The sequence below is a fragment of the Acartia tonsa genome, chromosome 4 (genome assembly GCF_053477335.1).
Source record: "Acartia tonsa isolate MP-2025a chromosome 4, ASM5347733v1, whole genome shotgun sequence".
NCBI classification, from domain to species: Eukaryota; Metazoa; Arthropoda; class Copepoda; order Calanoida; family Acartiidae; genus Acartia; species Acartia tonsa.
Window position 1 is genome coordinate 30,291,744 of NC_137263.1, and position 18,647 is coordinate 30,310,390.

Here is an 18,647-nt window from a genome sequence, read left to right on the forward strand (position 1 = left end):
TTCAGCGGTTAGCGAAATCCTTCGATACAGACAAACAGACAGGCATCCTGTTACTTTATTATAAGGTTTGATTTAGGAGGCACTGAAAGGTTTGGTGGATTTTAATCATAAAAGATGAGAGAAGGATCATGTATGTGAAACTCTCTCAAAAGATTTAATTGGCAAAACTGTTTTGGATTTATTTCTTTTTTTATAAAACTTGCGGCTGCGCCCCTAGCATCTAGGGGCTCTATATTCGAAGGGCAGAAAAATAGCCTAAAACCATACCCAGACTTATTTTTTTAAAGAATAAGTAGCCTAAAACCATCTCAGAGCCTATAAGAGGCTTCATTAAGAAGAAGAACCATATCGGTTCTGCTGTTAGCGAGATCCTTCGCTATAGACAAAAAAGCTTATTACTTTATATTATAGGATATCTAACTCTCTACAAAACAACCAAAATGTTTATTCTAGGGAAGAAACTACCAGTCTACAATATAACTAGTAAAATGTTGTATGTTTGTCCATCTGTATTAAAAAACATCAAATTTCAAAGATGATATTGGGTTTAACTAAAAACAAAATTTTATGATATTTGGCTAATATATGTATATTTGATAAGTTCATTATTACTTATACCTGATTATTACTGTCCGCTGATCATTTGTGGAAAAGCTTCGCTACTAGAAAAATATGTGAATTTGTCAGAATCATTTTATTTAAAGTTAAAGAATGTTCGTTTGTTGCTTAAAATATCTAATTTTAACATTAATCAATTTATCATGCTCTCAGAGTAACATCTTTTTAAAAAGCGAAGCTTTTCAAATCATCAGTCGTTAGTAACGAATCATCAATTAAATCAAATTAAAATTGTCCATTCGTTAACAAAATTTGAATGATGAATCTTGCAACAAAAGTGTAAATTTTTTTTAAAAAGTAGTAACTCTGTAATAATTACTAATTATAATGTCCTTCTGTCGATATAAACAATATGTTTATATGTTTATATATTTTTACTAACTTTCTGTACGTAATATATCTGATTTTAGAAGTAAGTATAAATTAATTTGTATCTTTAAGAGATAAACTTATAACTGTGATTATTCGTTTGTGTGAATTATTTAGCTTTGCATATATAGATGCCGCCATCCTTGTATAAAATATGTTGTTTTAAACAATTAATTTGTGTTTATATTTTCTTATCATCATCTTAATGTCCTTCCATTAATCTTATACGGAGTTAAAGTCGTCTTCTTTATATTTGTGTACGAAGAGAGAGTTAGAAAATTTGTGTTCTTTTTTTCTCATGACCTTTTTTCCCTAATTTAAATATATTTTTGAGTCAAGCTTAAGAGAAATCATCAGAAAAGTCTTAAAACAATAATATGATGCTATAAATATTCATAAAAATGAAGATTTTTGATAATTTTTAAATTAAAATCAATAGTTAGTTACTAAATCCTTTTAGGGAAAGTATGTCGTGACGGAATTTTGCAGCTGTCGTTCTACCTACCTTTTCCCTACTCTTGGCTTCCCATTGGTCATTCACTGACTCAGACAACACCTAGAGCTAGCAACTTAGCAGCCCCATCCCTTAGTCCACTCCACATAAATGGATAATTTCCTTTATTCTAATAATAATTTATACAAAATATTATAAATAAAGTTCAAAATTATCAATATACATTAATTTTTTTCATGTATTAAGAAAGATATAAGTTAGAATTATCTAAATATTGAGTTAAAAATCAACTAATAGATGTTGTGAATTGTTTTTGTCCTTGGTTAAAATATAAAATTTATCAGACGTGAAATTGACATTTAAGGCCTTTTTATTAAATCTTTTTATTATATAAACATATTTTAATGTATTTTATTTTAACCGGCCCAAATATTATTTGAATAACAGTTTAAATGAGGGCTATCTTCAGGATCAATTGATACGTTAAAATGATATATAACTTAAATTAAGTAGAAAAATAGTAAATTATTCTCAAAATCATATTTTACGTAAATATCATGAAGGCACATTCTTCCATTGCATTGTTTTAGTGACTTTTTGAAGAAAATGTGGGCAAAAATAAATATTCTATGATTTATCTTATAATTATATAAATATAAAATTTAGTTAGTTGTTTTCGTTTGTTTCTCTCATATTAGAATACAATCTTGGAAATCTAATTTTAAAGTCATGTAAGGCGGTGGAATTGCGACACACCCTAGGGAAAATATTTTTTAAAAATCTTTATTTTGTAAGGAGTATTCTAATATATATATATATACTACGTAACTCTTGAAGCTTCGCTTTTAAAGGCGCTAATTCGATGCTGTTAGTTAAAATAATTAGTGTGAGGCAAGGAAAGTTTATGTTATGAAATTTTATTTACCTAACTCCTATATCTTAATTTTTAACTGGTAGAGTTTTTTACATTTCAGATAGTTTTAATAATGTTGTAGTTTTATTTATATTAAATACAAACAAAGTATATATCTACTAAGAGTCAATTAAAACATTCCCAAAGATGACGATATCACAGGACGAGATTGTATCAAATGCGAAGTCTGTGACGAAAGGACTGGAGGCACTACGGCAAGAACATGAGTCAATTCTTACAGGTAAATTTCAACTGGTAGAATAATATTTAAGTTTGTTCGTGTAATCTTTCTGTAACATACTTTAAAGATTGATGTATTTTATCTGGGATTGTAATCCGAATCCTTTTGGATTGATCCTTTGATTTTTGACAAACTGATCATAATCCGTATGCGATTTTGTTAAAAGTGTCCTAAACTGTCATCCCGAATTAACGGTACTTTAACAATAGATTGTTCAGGAGGTAAAATATAAATTTTCCTTCAGAGATTTTACATTGATTATCCATTTTTTTCAGGCATCAAATCAACGCTTGAACACTCGGAAATGGGAACAGAAAATAGTTTAATACAAGAAAAATGTTCCCTTATGGAGAGATCACTTGACATGATTGAACTTGGCCTCGGAGAGGCACATGTCATGGCCGCTCTTGCTGGACATTTGCAGGCCGTAGAGGCAGAAAAACAAAAGTTGAGGTCACAGGTATTGAGTGGAACAGTTTTCATTAATCATATTCTCATAAACTAGGATTGTTTGAGTGTTTAATTAGATTTAACCTAAAGATCGTTAAGAATGTAATTGTTACTCACTTATTGTACTTAAGATGTTTATTTTATTTACTTTGCTTTCCTTTCTTCCCCATAAAATATGCATAATGGCAGAAGGCTATTTAAGCTTTAAATTTTTTCCCCTCTGCTATTGGCCATAAGTCATTTTATTTTTACAGATGGATATTTTTAATTTCTGTCTTTTTTAGGTAAAGAGACTGTGTCAAGAAAATGCATGGCTACGCGACGAGCTCGCCTCCACACAGCAGAAGTTGCAAACGTCAGAGCAAATGTCAGCCCAACTAGAGGAGGATAAAAAACATCTCGAGTTTATGAATTCAATTAAGAAATATGATTCTGATGTTGGGGCTGGAGAGGAGAGTGTTGCTGTTAATGATGGATCTATGAATGTTAGTATGGCCGGTAGCACTATGGATACTTCTAAGGTAACAAAATTCAATAGAGAGTCTAGAAATCTAGGAAATAGCCCAGTTTTGTTTAGGTTCTATCAATTAATAGAAATAAAGTCCTGTATTTGACTTTTCTTATAATATCAAATCCTAGATAATTAATAATTATGTACCTACTTATTAGACGTATGAAACAATACATAGTAGGTGAGGATGGTTAAATGGCTGGTTACCAGTTTCATTTTTTTTCGTAAGTTGCCCATAATGGCCTATTATTACAATTTATTTTGTTTAGGACACAGTTGCCGAACTCTTCCAGGACGAGGGTGATGACGACCGAGGTGGCGGAGGGGGTCAGTCTCCCACTCCACCTTCTCAATATGCCTCACAAGCCAATGCTGGGTATGAGATACCAGCCAGACTCAGAACTCTTCACAATCTTGTAATTCAATACGCAAGTCAAGGTAATATCATCAAATTAACAAAATGTCTAAATTGCAGGGTTTCGGATCCGGATCCGGATCCGGATCCGCAAGGATCCGCATATTTTGAGTCCAAGGATCCGGATCCGGATCCGCAAAAAAAATGCGGATCCGGATCCGGATCCTTAGACTCCAAAAAATGCGGAAAAAATGGAAAAATCTACCTAAATTTATATAAAATCTCAGACATTCTCTTGATGAGAGCCAATCTTTAAGGTTTAGGTTCAGACTTGAAAATTAAAAGTATTTTTGACTTCGAATTGAAGAATAAATTTTTTTGAAAAATTTGGTGATTTTATTTTTATTGTCAAAGATCCGGATCCGGATCCGGATCCGGATCCGGATCCGCACTGACCAAATTTTGAGGATCTGGATCCGCATAAAATCAATGCGGATCCGAAACCCTGCAGTAAATTGTTGATATTTTTCAAGTCAAATTGCAATTTATACCTATCTAAAATCTTGATTCTTAATATTCTATTCCCATTTCATAATGCTAATAATATGGGGGATATGGCCTAGCCCTTTAAGTTTCTAAACAAAACTTATTGTGTTATTTTTTCTACCTATTGAAGCTTTCTATTATAATAATTTACAAAAAACATTTGACAAAAAGCAATGTATTTACTTTACTACTCATAAGAAAAAAAAAATTCCGAGGTCGTTAACATTAATAACTTTAAGAAAAATATTTTAGGACGATATGAAGTAGCAGTTCCTTTGTGCAAGCAAGCTCTGGAGGATCTGGAGAAGACAAGTGGTCATGATCATCCTGATGTTGCAACCATGTTAAATATTCTTGCTCTTGTCTATAGGTAGAACATTTTTTTTTATCAGTGGCTACGGATTTTTACTTTTATTTAATGTAAACTATAAAACAAGGATGGCAACATCCACTGAGAAAAAAGTCAACAAATCACAGACATACCCACAACTAATATATTTTGAGTAAAATCCTAATTATAGAGACTTTTATCTTTTTAAGACTTATCACTTAGGCTACTTTTGTTATTCCTCCCCCCCCCCCCCCCCCCCCAGTAAAGTACTTTTATCCCATTTAGATTGAACATACAAATAAAGGACAGTTGTTTGAATAGGTATCATCTAATAACCCATTTAAATACTAATTAGGTATCTTGATATAACATTTTTGATTATCTGTTTTCTTATTTGATTTTTCTCTTTTTTTTATTACAAGTTTGTTAATTTCTATTCTTCATTTAGAGATCAAAACAAATATAAAGAAGCTGCCAACCTTCTCAATGACGCTCTTGCAATCCGAGAAAAGACTCTCGGAGAGAATCATCCAGCTGTGGCTGCAACCCTGAACAACCTGGCTGTTCTCTACGGCAAGAGAGGCAAGTACAAGGATGCTGAGCCGCTGTGCAAGCGTGCTCTGGAGATCAGGGAGAAGGTGTTGGGTAGTGATCATCCCGACGTGGCCAAACAGTTGAACAACCTGGCCTTGCTGTGTCAGAACCAGGGCAAATATGAGGAGGTGGAGAGATATTACCAGAGAGCCTTGGAAATTTATGAATCTAAACTTGGCCCTGATGACCCAAATGTTGCGAAAACCAAAAATAATCTTGCCTCTGCTTATTTAAAACAGGTTTGCTATATTTTTCATTAAATTTCTAAATCTAAGACTCGATATTAGGTTGATTTGTTTGTTTAAAGAAGATTACATATTCTCAACAAAAATACATCATTAGGGGCGTCCGAAGTACTTGCTGCTTTCGAGCCTTACCTAAAAGTTCGGATTTGAAACATAATTAACTTCTTTACTCATTTTCTCACTTTCAACTAATTACCTACCTGATCAAAATATTTATTAATGAGTTACTTTGTGATGTAAATAAAAGAAGAATTGAACAAGTGTTCGCTGTAAAATCAATAGAAACAAACAAATATTAACACGACATGCAACTGTATATTTATATAATCATGTGCTTTCCTATTTATTCAGTTCAATTTACTAAAATAATTCTTATATTTTAGGGAAAATTTAAAGAAGCGGAGATCCTTTATAAACAAGTGCTTACCAGGGCTCATGAAAAAGAATTTGGCAGCATTGACGATAAGAATAAACCAATTTGGCAGATAGCTGAAGACCGAGAGGAAAACAAAGGTCAACGCAAGGATAATCTTCCCTACGGGGAGTACGGTGGCTGGCACAAGGCTGCCAAAGTAGATAGTCCCACTGTCACAACAACCCTGAAAAACCTAGGAGCCCTGTACCGCAAACAGGGCAAGTATGAGGCTGCAGAGACCCTGGAGGATTGTGCCCTCAGGTCAAGAAAAGAGGCGTTGGATGTTGTCAAAAGTGGACGGTCAGGCAGCTCCAGGTCCGGGCCCCGCTCTTCCAGCAAGGAACGAAGGGCAGCAGCTGCGGCGGCCGCAGCAGCCCGTGGTTCCAAGGAGTCCTTGACGGATTCCGTCCACTACGAGGACGGTGACGCGCCCGGAATCAAAACAAAAATATTTCACGCCTTGGGTTTAAACTCCTAAGGGCTTGGGATTGAAAGATGAGAGCTTTTCTTTTTCTACATGAATTTCTGAAACCAGTGTGCACCAACTTACTAGGGGTGTTTCCGAGGGGCTTCGTTTTCAATTCCAAGTAAAACAAAACAGACAAGAAAACTTACAGTCGGAACATAAATTTTTTACAGTTAATGATAGATCTGTACTTTATTTTATATTCAGTCCTTCCTTAGCCTTCGTCAATGAAATAAAAAGATCATAATATTTTAGTGATAGTTTTAGTTATGAAATCATTACGTACATTATTGTTTTTATCATTTGTAATATTATTATTTTATTTAAAGACCTTGGATGAAATGTGATTGCATTTTTTCTTGTAATATTAGTACTTTTATGATTATTAATTTAACTGGACTTTTAAGTTGACCATGTGCAATGTCACCACCACCAGCTATAATCTGCTCATACAAACACAGGGTGTTCTAAAAATATATTCTCTTATGCAATATTGTTTTTTTCAGCTAAAGGGAATTATATCATGAAGCATAATCAACGAGGGTTACTAGCTTTTTGACATAAATTAAAAAATAAAAAAAAATTCAGGGTAGAATATACTGTATCTAACTTCTATAAATCCCTGAAAATAAAGATTTTTTTTGATGTAGAACCAGTTTATTTGTCGGTGGAAAGAAAGTTAAATGAATCTGTTTTCTTTTTCTATTAAACAGAAGATAATAATACTGATTTTTCTAACTTTAATTGAATATTCTTCATGAATTTTTCCTTTTAAAAAAATGTTTTCCTACTAATATGAAGAGTGAACACCCTGTTCTTTAAAAATACATAACTGAAATATTAATACATACACAAAACAACACACACAAATACTATATTTTATGAGTATGGCATAATAAACTTGATTAAAGATGTAATATTTAACATTTTACCAAAAAGATAATAATTTGGGCTGTTTTATAAATTATTTAGGTATTTAATTCTTAGGTACAATTGTACCAAGTAATAAAGATTTATCCTTATTATTTTGATGTTTCTGCTATGAATTAAAATTTAGTCAAAATAGTTAAGTAAAGAATAAAAATTTTGATGAATTTAACAGCCCTAGACTTAATTTGGTAGATTTTTTAAAAGTCCTCTCATTTGAAATCCTTGATCCATATGATTGTAATGCAAAGCTAGAGTAATCCAAGTAAGAGTATTTCTCTCTCTTTGCTCTAGCAGACAATTGTGGCAATACAGGATAAAGTGAGATTTTAGGTTCTGCCTTTTTTTATTGAAAAAATGTATTGATATAAAAAAATGCTGGTTAGTGTATTTTTTCTCATTTTTTTAGCCAAGGTATAATTGAAATTTGAAAAGCTGTATTTATTATATTATTTTATAAATATTTATGAAAAGCACACTATTTTACACCTTCTTCTCAATATGTAAAAATCCAATACTTTAATTTTGTTACATATTTCTTATTTTTTTTTACAAAAAAATGCACCGCTTAAGGATCATAATAAAAATGAAATCTATTGTTGCTACAGAATAAATTACTTGATGCTCTAGAAATATTTTGACGTTGAATTCTCGTCTTATTTTTTTTAGGCATCATATTTCAAAAGAATTTAACAAACCAATAAAATATTAATATAAAATGAAATAAATGTATTAAATCAATCCTATTTGACATCGAAACAAAAGTTTTATTTAAGAAAAAAAAAGTTTTATTGTTAATGAACCATATTTAAGATGATTGGCATGATATTTATGTTATTTACATCATTGATAAGATTGTATTATATTAATTTTTTGAAAATATGAATGAAATAGAACCAAAGAAAAACTGGTTTGTTTTGTGTGCTGCACCGACCATGCTTACATTGCAGATATATATATGGAGTAGCTGCGCTACTAAAAATGTACAGAAAAGGGAATTTGTACGGTAACTTTGTTTCAGCAAATGATGGAGTTGAGAATAAAGCTTATCGGTAAGTATTTATAACAGTTGAACGTAATTAATGGTATATATGTCATACAAAGTAAAGAATCACTTTATACAATGCCAAAGAAAATTTCTTTGCTTTCTCCCAAAGCGCCTAGCGAGCACAGATACGTCTCCCTCTTATTTTTTTTTGCTTATTCATTAACCTTTGAGGTCAATATCTGCAGTTGCCTAACTCTGCGGGGTTATCCTGTACCTAATATAACCTAACCTGTCAAAGAAAAAACTCTTAAAACTAACCCCCACTTCTCCATACCTTTCTTTCCCATTTACTTTGATATAAGGGGTAGGGGGTTCTTTGGTCGAGTATGCACGTTGAGGAAAACTGCCCTACATACTTAAATCAGGAGCAAGGTTCCTTGATTATCAAGTGGTATTTAATCTGTGATGTGTAATATTAAATACTATATTTTACAGGGGTGCTGAAATTCCACCACCACCGAATCTAAATTCAAGCGGCCGCCAGGTCATACCAAAAATCGGAGGCAAAATTGGCGGTGTTGGGCCAATTGTGAACAAACAGGGATACACAACTTCTAATTCTATTAATGATGTTTCCCTCCAATTATGTAAGTAAATATGATCTTTAATACGTAGTATATACAATAATCAATATTTCATACTTACTTTAAGCCCTAGATACTTGATTAATTTATTAACTTTTTTTATTGGTAATGCGTTTCATGAAATCCTACACTAAAGGTAATTTCACAGAGTTTAGTAGATAGTTATAAACCATTAGCGTGTCTACTTGAAAACTAGTTTTGTCCGTAGCTTATTACATTTTCTTTGCTACTTAACTTGTTGAAGTCATTATATTTTTGATTTTAGCCCAGTATGGTGTTGCCATCAAGCGTGCCAGGACAGAGGAGGAATATTTTAACTCTGATGAGGAAGAAGAGCAGCCAGAGTATCAACCTAAACCTGGAAGCCCCGGACCTGGCAACCAGGATTTGGGAAGCGACGAAGACGACCCTTTGGATGCATACATGAAATCTCTTGAAAAAGACGTTCAGAAGAAAGGTGCCTTTCATAGTCGCATTCGGATGCATATTATATTTTAAAATAACAAAATTTCATTTGCATTTCTCTATTTAAGGATGTTTATTTTTTCATATTTTGTCTGCTGTCAACATATTGTTAAAATATTTTATTATACTAACAATGTGTGGATGGCAAAGGATAAAAGGGCAACCTCATTTTAGTTTTTCAGGCGCTGGTGTGGGCAGCAGTGCGGCACCAGCTCTACCACCTGCATCCAGCTCTTCTAGCAAAGCAGCAACTTTCAGCAAAGACGGCAGGAAAATTCTGAAGACTGGAATGATTGCCAAGAAACCTGCACAAGATCTAAGCAAAGGTATTAGAGATGACATTGACCAGGAGGATGATGAAGAGAGCTATTACCGATGGCTCGAGGAGAATCCTACAGCTGGCACTAACAGAGATGATGACGATGGACCTCCTATTGATTATGATGCGGATGGTAACCCAATAGTTCCTGACAAGGACAAACATATTGATCCTTTGCCGCCTATTGATCATTCTGAAATCAAGTATCATAAGTTTGAAAAGAATTTCTACGAAGAGCATAATGATATTAGTTCTCTAAGTAATATTCAGGCAATCGACTTGATGCATAAACTAAATGTTAAAGTATCCGGCCCTTCCCCACCACGACCTGTCACAAGCTTTGCACATTTTGGCTTTGATGATCAACTGATGAAGTCTATCCGCAAAAGCGAGTTCTCACAGCCCACAAGCATTCAGGCAGTAGGTATACCGGGACTATTAAGCGGCAGGGATGTCATTGGAATCGCCCAGACTGGTAGTGGTAAAACGGCGGCCTTTCTGTGGCCAATGCTTGTTCATATAATGGATCAGCCAGAACTGCGCAAAGGTGAAGGTCCAATTGCTCTGATCCTTGTGCCCACACGTGAGTTGGCTCTACAAATATATTCTGAAACAAAGAAGTACGGTAAAGTATACAATATAACATCAGTTTGCGCCTACGGTGGTGGTAACAAGTATGAACAGGGCAAGAGTTTTGAGTCCGGGGCTGAGATAGCCATCGCCACACCTGGCCGTATGATTGACATGATCAAGATGAAAATGACCAACCTGGAACGCGTTACCTACCTGGTTCTGGACGAGGCGGACAGAATGTTTGATATGGGCTTTGAACCGCAAGTGCGGTCAATTTGCAATCATGTGCGTCCTGACCGACAGTGTTCACTGTTCTCCGCTACATTCAAGAAAAAAATTGAGAAGTTGGCGAGGGATGTGCTGACTGACCCGATCAAGGTGGTTCAAGGTGACGTCGGCGTCGCAAGTGAAAATGTTACTCAGATTGTAAAGGTAATATTTTTTTCTGGTCGTGAGAGCACTTTTAACCAAGTAAAAAAGAAGATTTTAACTAGTTTCTTATTAACGTAGTTCCGATTGAGATATGGAAAGTATTGTTCTTGTTTTTATCCAAATTTCTCACACATTACATTTTACATAGCCTTTTTAATTTTAAAATATAATGACATAATATAATAACATGAATTATATTCATCAAAACTGATCCAATCTATTTTATACAAGATTAACTTTCCAAAAATGAAAATTTTACCTTTTGAAATACCCAAAAATTTGTTAGGCCTTTGGTTAGTCAAAGGTTTCTAATCCAAAGGGATAAAGATGATTGTTTTGTTCATATATAACATCGTAGTTTTTTTTTTGTAGGTTTTGCCATTGGGAGGACATAAATGGCAGTGGTTGACCAAAAGTTTGGTCCAGTTCATGTCTAGGGGATCTGTTCTCATATTTGTAACCAAGAAGCAAAATTGTGAAGAGTTGTCACATAATCTCAAAATCAAGGCGGAGATTGATTGCAGGTATTTCATTTTTTACCTCTGAATTTAGTTCAACTTATTTGTTTGGATAAGAAAGTTTAGATCAACCATTAATTGGACAATAGGAACTCAAGGTAGGAGCAATCGGACCACATTATTGGTTAGGAAGTGTACTTTACTCATTTGGTAAAAATGGGCATTTTTATTTCTTTTATGTAAGTCAACCATAAACAGTTGAATTTTTATGACTATGCTTTGCCTCGGAAAGATTGTCGCACTTTTTAGCGACAATACAGGGTAATAAATCTATTGTTGGGTGACGTTTGTAGGGCGGATCCAAACTTGTAGCCTTAAGAATCGAATTACAGCTGCCTTTTAAGATGTTTGATTTGTAAAAGTATACCTAACTATTTCTATAACTATTTATTTCTCCCAGTAGGTGAACCACATTACATTATATTCTATTCAATTGTGCGCGAAGTTCATCAATATTAGATTGGCTATTTATCTGAATCCTAAATTCAGAGAATCAGGGCTACATACAGAAATAGATACATTCATTATTAAGTGAGGTCTACACGACCAATGTTAAGCAATCACATTGTCATTCGTCTTACTACTTGATGAATTTCATTTGTTATGGGTAATAAATATTGTTCAAATATATTTTGCAAAAGCGTGATGAATATATTACTTACATAGATGCCTGCAGGGTGACATGTTTCAAACAGAAAGAACTGAAATCATCACAGCCTTCAAGAAACAGGAATTTCCCGTGTTGGTGGCCACAGACGTGGCTGCTCGTGGTCTCGACATCCCACACATCAGGACAGTCATCAACTTTGACGTGGCCCGTGATATCGACACTCACACACACAGGGTGGGTAGGACGGGCAGAGCGGGACTGAAGGGAGAGGCGTATACCTTGGTCACGTCGAATGACAAAGAATTTGCTGGCCATATTGTCAGGTATTTATTTACTAACATTTTAACTAGTTTTACCCTAAAATAGTTTTCATATTATAACTTAAACTAGTTTTCCCTCAAATTCAGGGGTGTATATTCTGCAGGGGGGGGGGGGGTGAAAAAATGAAAATATGTGGTTGGGGGGGGGGGGGGGGAATGTAAAAATTAAGAGAACCAAAAGCATTTTTTTTCCATTTTTCTCTCCTCTTTGGTGAAAAAACTAAAAGAATATGTGGGAGGGGGGGATAATATGAATAAAATAAAGAGTTTTGAAAATATTTTTCCATTTTATCCCCTTCCTTGCTGGAAAAAAACTAGGAGGGGAAAACAAATTGAAATTTTTGCTGCAGGGGAAAAAAATTAATCTTGTGCAGAATATACACCCCTGCTCAAATTGGAAAGAACCCCCTAATTTGGAAGAATTTGAAAATAAATCATGTGTGTTTGTAGTTTTTCGTTTGTTTATTGTAATAGGTCAGGTTAGGTTATATTTGGTATTGGTCAGCTCCGCAGGGTTAGGGGAAATACAGGTATAAGCCCATCACTGTAAGTGCTTCTCGTAGGGTTCAGGCATGAAATCTAATGCTAAGGGAGGGGGGGGGGGGGCGTAATGACATCTAAACTTAAACCTTGAGCAAAATGGTCTAAATATTAAGCTAGCCACTTGAAACTTGGTACTACATTTAAATGAAAAAAAATTAAATTTTTTTTTTAAGGTTAGGGAAGAAAACCCTGCGGAAATGGGATTTTTAGGCCTTTTTTGGCCTGTTTTGGTGTAATTTGATGTAAAAACTCGCTTAATTGTTTTTTCTTAAGTTTTTTCTTTAAATACTGTATGTTTATTCACAAGGACATTATTTAAGATGATTCAACAAGTTTGGGACCAAAACTCTAAAAACCTATATTTGATATATGACACACAAACTTTAGAAAAAACGCACTTTACTCCTGCAAGCCACCCACTTAGCCCGCTGGGGTCGGTCCCCGACTTGCTGAATCATCTTAAATAATGTCCTTGTGTATAGACACAGTGTAATCAAGGAAAAAAAATCTAATAAAAAAACCTAATAAAAAACAATTAAAGGTAAGTTTATACATCAAAATAGACAAAAAAAAGGCCTAAAAACCCCATTTCCGTAGGGTTTTTCTTATCTAACCTTACCTAAAAATAAAAAAAAAATATTTTTTTGCCATGTAGATGTATTACCTATAGGACTAGGCTTATGTACCAAGTTTCAAGAATCTAGCTCAATATTTAGACCATTTTGCCCTTACTCGATCAATTTTATTTATAATGAAATTTTCTAATGTAGGAATCTTGAAGCTGCTAATCAGGACGTCCCCAAAGAACTAATGGAACTTGCCATGCAGAGTTCTTGGTTTAAGAACTCCAGGTTCCAGCGAGGTCGTGGCAAGGGAGTGGGAGGTGCGGGTCTCGGCTTTAAGGATAGGCCTGCTATTGGTTATGAAGAATCTTCATCAAGCCAGGTAGCTCTAGTTTAAGTCATTGTCCATGTTAGGTACTAATTTTGCACTATAAATAAGTTGTTAGACCACAATTTCAAAAGAATTTGTTGTAAAATCTCAATTCGAATGTCATGTCAGCTTAACATAGAATAACATGAATGACAACATCCATAAAAGCGTAAATGAACACTTGTAGAGTGTAAAATTTAATTAGCAGAATATTAGATGTAAACAAAATTGTATACAATAAACATGTTGCAAAAGTATAGGATTCCGTTTAAGGACCTACTTACAATTTTAAACTTGATTATAGCGATACTTCGCCTTAAACATATTGTACCTTGTTGTCCTAGATATCTTTGTTCCAAAAATCAGATAAATAGGATAGCTGTCTCATACAGAAAATTATTAGCAGAAATGTTAATAAAACAGCATGTTTTAAATGAACGTTTTTTGTAGTCTTTCTGGTTACGATTATAAAATTGCTATGCTTTCTTAATCGTACCTAATTTTTGCATAAATGAAGTGTGTAATCAATAAAACAATTTTAACATGCTAAAGGGGGGGGGGGGAAATGTGGTGACTCGTCACACGACATACCAGCAATTTTATTTTGGGTGCTACTCCCTTAGTTTTAGAGATAATTGGGTGAAATCTTTTTGGTTGTGTCACTAATTGCCCCAAGTTTTGGTATCTTTAAAAAAAAACGGCGGCCGTACTGCCGCTCCCGCCGTCCACCGCCGTTTTTCGCCGCAACCAAAAAATTTTTATTGCATTTCTCGCCGAATTGGGCAATTTGGAATCATTTTAGACCATGTTTTTTTCAAAAAATTTTCTCCTTACAAGCAACCCTGCCCCCCGCAGTCATTTTTTTCAAATTCTCTCCAAAACTTGAGGTAATTAGTGACACAACCAAAAAGATTTCACCCAATTATCTCTAAAACTAAGGGAGTAGCACCCAAAATAAAATTGCTGGTATGTCGTGTGACAAGTCACCACATTCCCCCCCCCCCTTTATTAAAGTGAAGTATTTTAGGAAAGTTTGGCTTTTTTGCTCCCTTACATTTCTAAATTTTTTTTTTTTTAGGATGATACAAGTATTTCAACACAATATGCTTATGATAAAAAGAAAAGTCAAGGTCTAGCCCGCCCGCAAGGTACCAACAGGCTTGGAGCAGTGAAACAGGCATACAAAAACCAATTCATGTCAAACTTTCGTCCTGCTGAATCAAGTGAAGCTGCTTTTAATCCAAATTCTAAAATAATACAGGAAACGACGTCGCGAAAAAGGCCATCCAGATGGTCAGATGAATAAAAATTCATATTTTCTTCTGTATATTTATGTTTTCTTATTTAATAATATTGCAACTTAAACAAATATTTGTTGTAATGTAAACAAAAACAAGCTGTTATTTGAACAATAAATGATAAAAAATTTGTGTGATGTTATTAATATTTATTTCTAATGCGTGTTATTTTTTGCGTCTTAAATGTGATAAGAAATTTTATTTATACTGTTAATCACATTATAAAGACACTACGAATATATAGGGAGTAAGGGAGGGGACAATGGGCAATTCATTCAATTTAAGAGTTTTCGCTGAAAGGGCATGAAATCCAAAATAAACCAGAAAATTTAAAGAAATTGTAAAGGGTGTGTTAATAAAATTTAGAAAACTATAAAATAAGAAAAAAGTTCCAAGAAAAAAATGATTCATTTGAAAATTAGATTACCAGTATACCAGACTGACGTAACCATTCTGTAATTAAGGGGGGGGGGGGGAAGTTTTGACACATTTGCGTAAATAGGGAGTATAGGCTTTATCTTTGGACTTAGAGGATAGGTTATTAGAGATAAAATCATCCTTATAGAATGAATTTTCCCAAGTTTTAAGATTTTTTGGATAGGCCTCCAGGTTCCGGAGCTCCAGGCCTCCAGGTGGTTTCTGGACAGGTAAAAAAAAAAAAAATTCTTATTTGAAGAGTTAGAGGTGAGTTAAAAAACAAAATAAGCTTCTTTTAATATATTATTTACATATTTAAAGAAAAAATTACAATCGGCCTCCAGGTTCAGTTGCTGCAGGCCTCCAGGTGGCCTCTGGACAGGTAAAAATTTAAATTTCTTATTTGAAGAGTTAGAGGTGAGTTTATAAAAGAAAATAAGCTTCTTTTAATATATTTCTTACATATTTAAAGAAAAAATTACAGTCGGCCTCCAGGTTCAGGTGCTGCAGGCCTCCAGGTGGCCTCTGGACAGGTAAAAATTAAAATTTCTTATTTGAAGAGTTAGAGGTGAGTTTATAAAACAAAATAAGCTTCTTTTAATATATTATTTACATATTTAAAGAAAAAATTACAATCGGCCTCCAGGTTCAGGTGCTGCAGGCCTCCAGGTGGCCTCTGGACAGGTAAAAATTAAAATTTCTTATTTGGAGAGTTAGAGGTGAGTTTATAAAACAAAATAAGCTTCTTTTAATATATTATTTACATATTTAAAGAAAAAATTACAATCGGCCTCCAGGTTCAGGTGCTGCAGGCCTCCAGGTGGCCTCTGGACAGGTTAAAATTAAAATTTCTTATTTGAAGAGTTAGAGGTGAGTTTATAAAACAAAATAATCTTCTTTTAATATATTATTTACATATTTAAAGAAAAAGTTACAATCGGCCTCCAAGTTCAGGTGCTGCAGGCCTCCAGGTGGCCTCTGGACAGGTTAAAATTAAAATTTCTTATTTGAAGAGTTAGAGGTGAGTTTATAAAACAAAATAATCTTCTTTTAATATATTATTTACATATTTAAAGAAAAAGTTACAATCGGCCTCCAAGTTCAGGTGCTGCAGGCCTCCAGGTGGCCTCTGGACAGGTAAAAAATTAAAATTTCTTATTTGAAGAGCTAGAGGTAAGTTTATAAAACAACATAAGCGTATTTTTTGATGTTATTTACACATTTGAAGAAAAAAATACAATCGGTCTCCAGGTTCAGGTGCTGCAGGCCTCCAGGTGGCCTCTCGACAGGTAAAAAATTAAAATTTCTTATTTGAAGAGCTAGAGGTAAGTTTATAAAACAATATATGCGTATTTTTAAATGTTATTTTCATATTAAAAGAAAAAATTACCATCAGCCTCCAAGTTCAGGTGCTGCAGGCCTCCAGGTGGCCTCTGGACAGGTAGAAAATTAAAATTTCTTATTCAAAGAGCTAGAGGTAAATTTATAAAACAATATAAGCTTCTTTTAATATATTTAATTTTTACATATTTAAAGAAAAAATTACAATCGGCCTCCAGGTTCAGGTGCTGCAGGCCTCCAGGTGGCCTCTGGACAGGTGAAAAATCAAAATTTCTTATTTGAAGAGCTAGAGGTAAGTTTATAAAACAATATAAGCGTATTTTTAAATGTTATTTACACATTTGAAGAAGTAATTACAATCGGCCTTCAGGTTCAAGTGCTGCAGGCCTCCAGGTGATCTCAGCACATATAAAAAACTAGAATTTCTTATTTGAACAGGTAGAGGTAAGTTTACCTGAATAGTTGAAAGTAAACTTTTATTTATATTACCTACCTTGAAATTACACTCCATATTCTTATTTTAGAGGTTTTCATTGGGACTTAAGTCATGAATTTAAAGATAGATTTTGTACCTTGAAGAGTTAGAAGTAAACTAATGATAAAAATAGGCTTAGTTTTAAATGTTATTAACATATTCACAATAAAACATTTATCAGTTAATTTTTTCAGTTCCTAATGAACTCAGGACAGGTATCCAATGAAAATAACAGCTTTAAATAATGAACAGCATAATACAGAAACAAAAATCATTTTTTATCAACTTTTTCTGAAAAAAAAAATACATAGAAATAGAAGACTAGAACAGAAATGTCAAATGAAAACAAAATATCAACAAAAATGATTAAAAAAACAATAACAAACAAACTTGTTAGTAATAAAACTAACTATTGATAAAACTATGTAAATAATTTTTATAATTATGCTTAGTTTGTTTTAAAAGTTTATCCCTAACTCAACAAGTAAGAAATTTAGATTTTTTACATCTCCCAAGTCCACCTGTAGGCCATCAGCACCTGAACCTGGAGTCCAATTGTAATTTTTGTCTTATAATATGAAGATAACATTAAAAAAATATGCATACGTTATTTATAAGTTAACCCATAACTCTTCAAGTAAGAAATTTGATTTTTAACCTGTCCAGAGACCACCTGGAGGCATGCAGCACCTGAATCTGGAGGCCCATTTCATTTTTTTCTTAATATGTACAAAAAAACATCCAAAGTTGAGCTTATTTTGTTTAACAAATTTACCTCTAACTGTTGAAATAAGAAATTTTAATTTTTTACCTGTCCCGAGACCACCTGGAGGCCTTCAGTACCTGAACCTGGATAATGATGGTATTTTTCTTTCAATTATGCAAATAACATCTAAAAATATGCTTATATTGTTTTATAAACTTACCTCTAGCTCTTCAAATAAGAAATTTATACTTTTTACCTGTCCAAAGACCACCTGGAGGCCTGCAGCACCTGAACCTGGAGGCCGATTGAAATTTTTTCTTTAAATATGTAAAAAATATATTAAAAGAAGCTTATATTGTTTTATAAATTTACCTATAGCTCTTCGAATAAGAAATTTTAATTTTCTACCTGTCCAGAGGCCACCTGGAGGCCTGCAGCACCTGAACCTGGAGGATGATGGTAATTTTTTCTTTTAATATGCAAATAACATTTAAAAATACGCATATATTGTTTTATAAACTTACCTCTAGCTCTTCAAATAAGAAATTTTAATTTTTAACCTGTCGAGAGGCCACCTGGAGGCCTGCAGCACCTGAACCTGGAGACCGATTGTATTTTTTTCTTCAAATG

At 33.6% G+C, this 18,647-nt stretch overlaps 2 protein-coding genes across 3 annotated transcripts; both read left to right on the forward strand.

Moving 5' to 3' along the window:
- The first annotated feature begins 1,596 nt into the window (after positions 1-1,596).
- Klc (kinesin light chain) lies at positions 1,597-8,386 on the forward strand. The gene is made up of 7 exons (XM_080157465.1): positions 1,597-2,595; positions 2,871-3,055; positions 3,330-3,566; positions 3,826-3,994; positions 4,710-4,827; positions 5,237-5,621; positions 6,011-8,386. The coding sequence occupies exons 1-7, from the start codon at positions 2,502-2,504 to the stop codon at positions 6,518-6,520; spliced, it is 1,698 nt and encodes a 565-aa protein (XP_080013591.1). The 5' UTR covers positions 1,597-2,501; the 3' UTR covers positions 6,521-8,386.
- Positions 8,380-15,208, forward strand: LOC145316745 (ATP-dependent RNA helicase DDX42). 2 transcript variants are annotated; one of them, XM_080157464.1, is made up of 8 exons: positions 8,380-8,487; positions 8,919-9,070; positions 9,333-9,524; positions 9,715-10,860; positions 11,233-11,380; positions 12,041-12,307; positions 13,618-13,792; positions 14,859-15,208. In XM_080157464.1, exons 1-8 carry the CDS (start codon positions 8,417-8,419, stop codon positions 15,084-15,086), a joined length of 2,379 nt encoding a protein of 792 aa, XP_080013590.1. In that variant the 5' UTR covers positions 8,380-8,416; the 3' UTR covers positions 15,087-15,208. The 2 variants fall into 2 exon arrangements, with proteins under 2 accessions (XP_080013590.1, XP_080013589.1); XM_080157463.1 differs by having other exon boundaries at positions 9,715-10,856; positions 11,229-11,380.
- Positions 15,209-18,647: the final 3,439 nt, after the last annotated feature.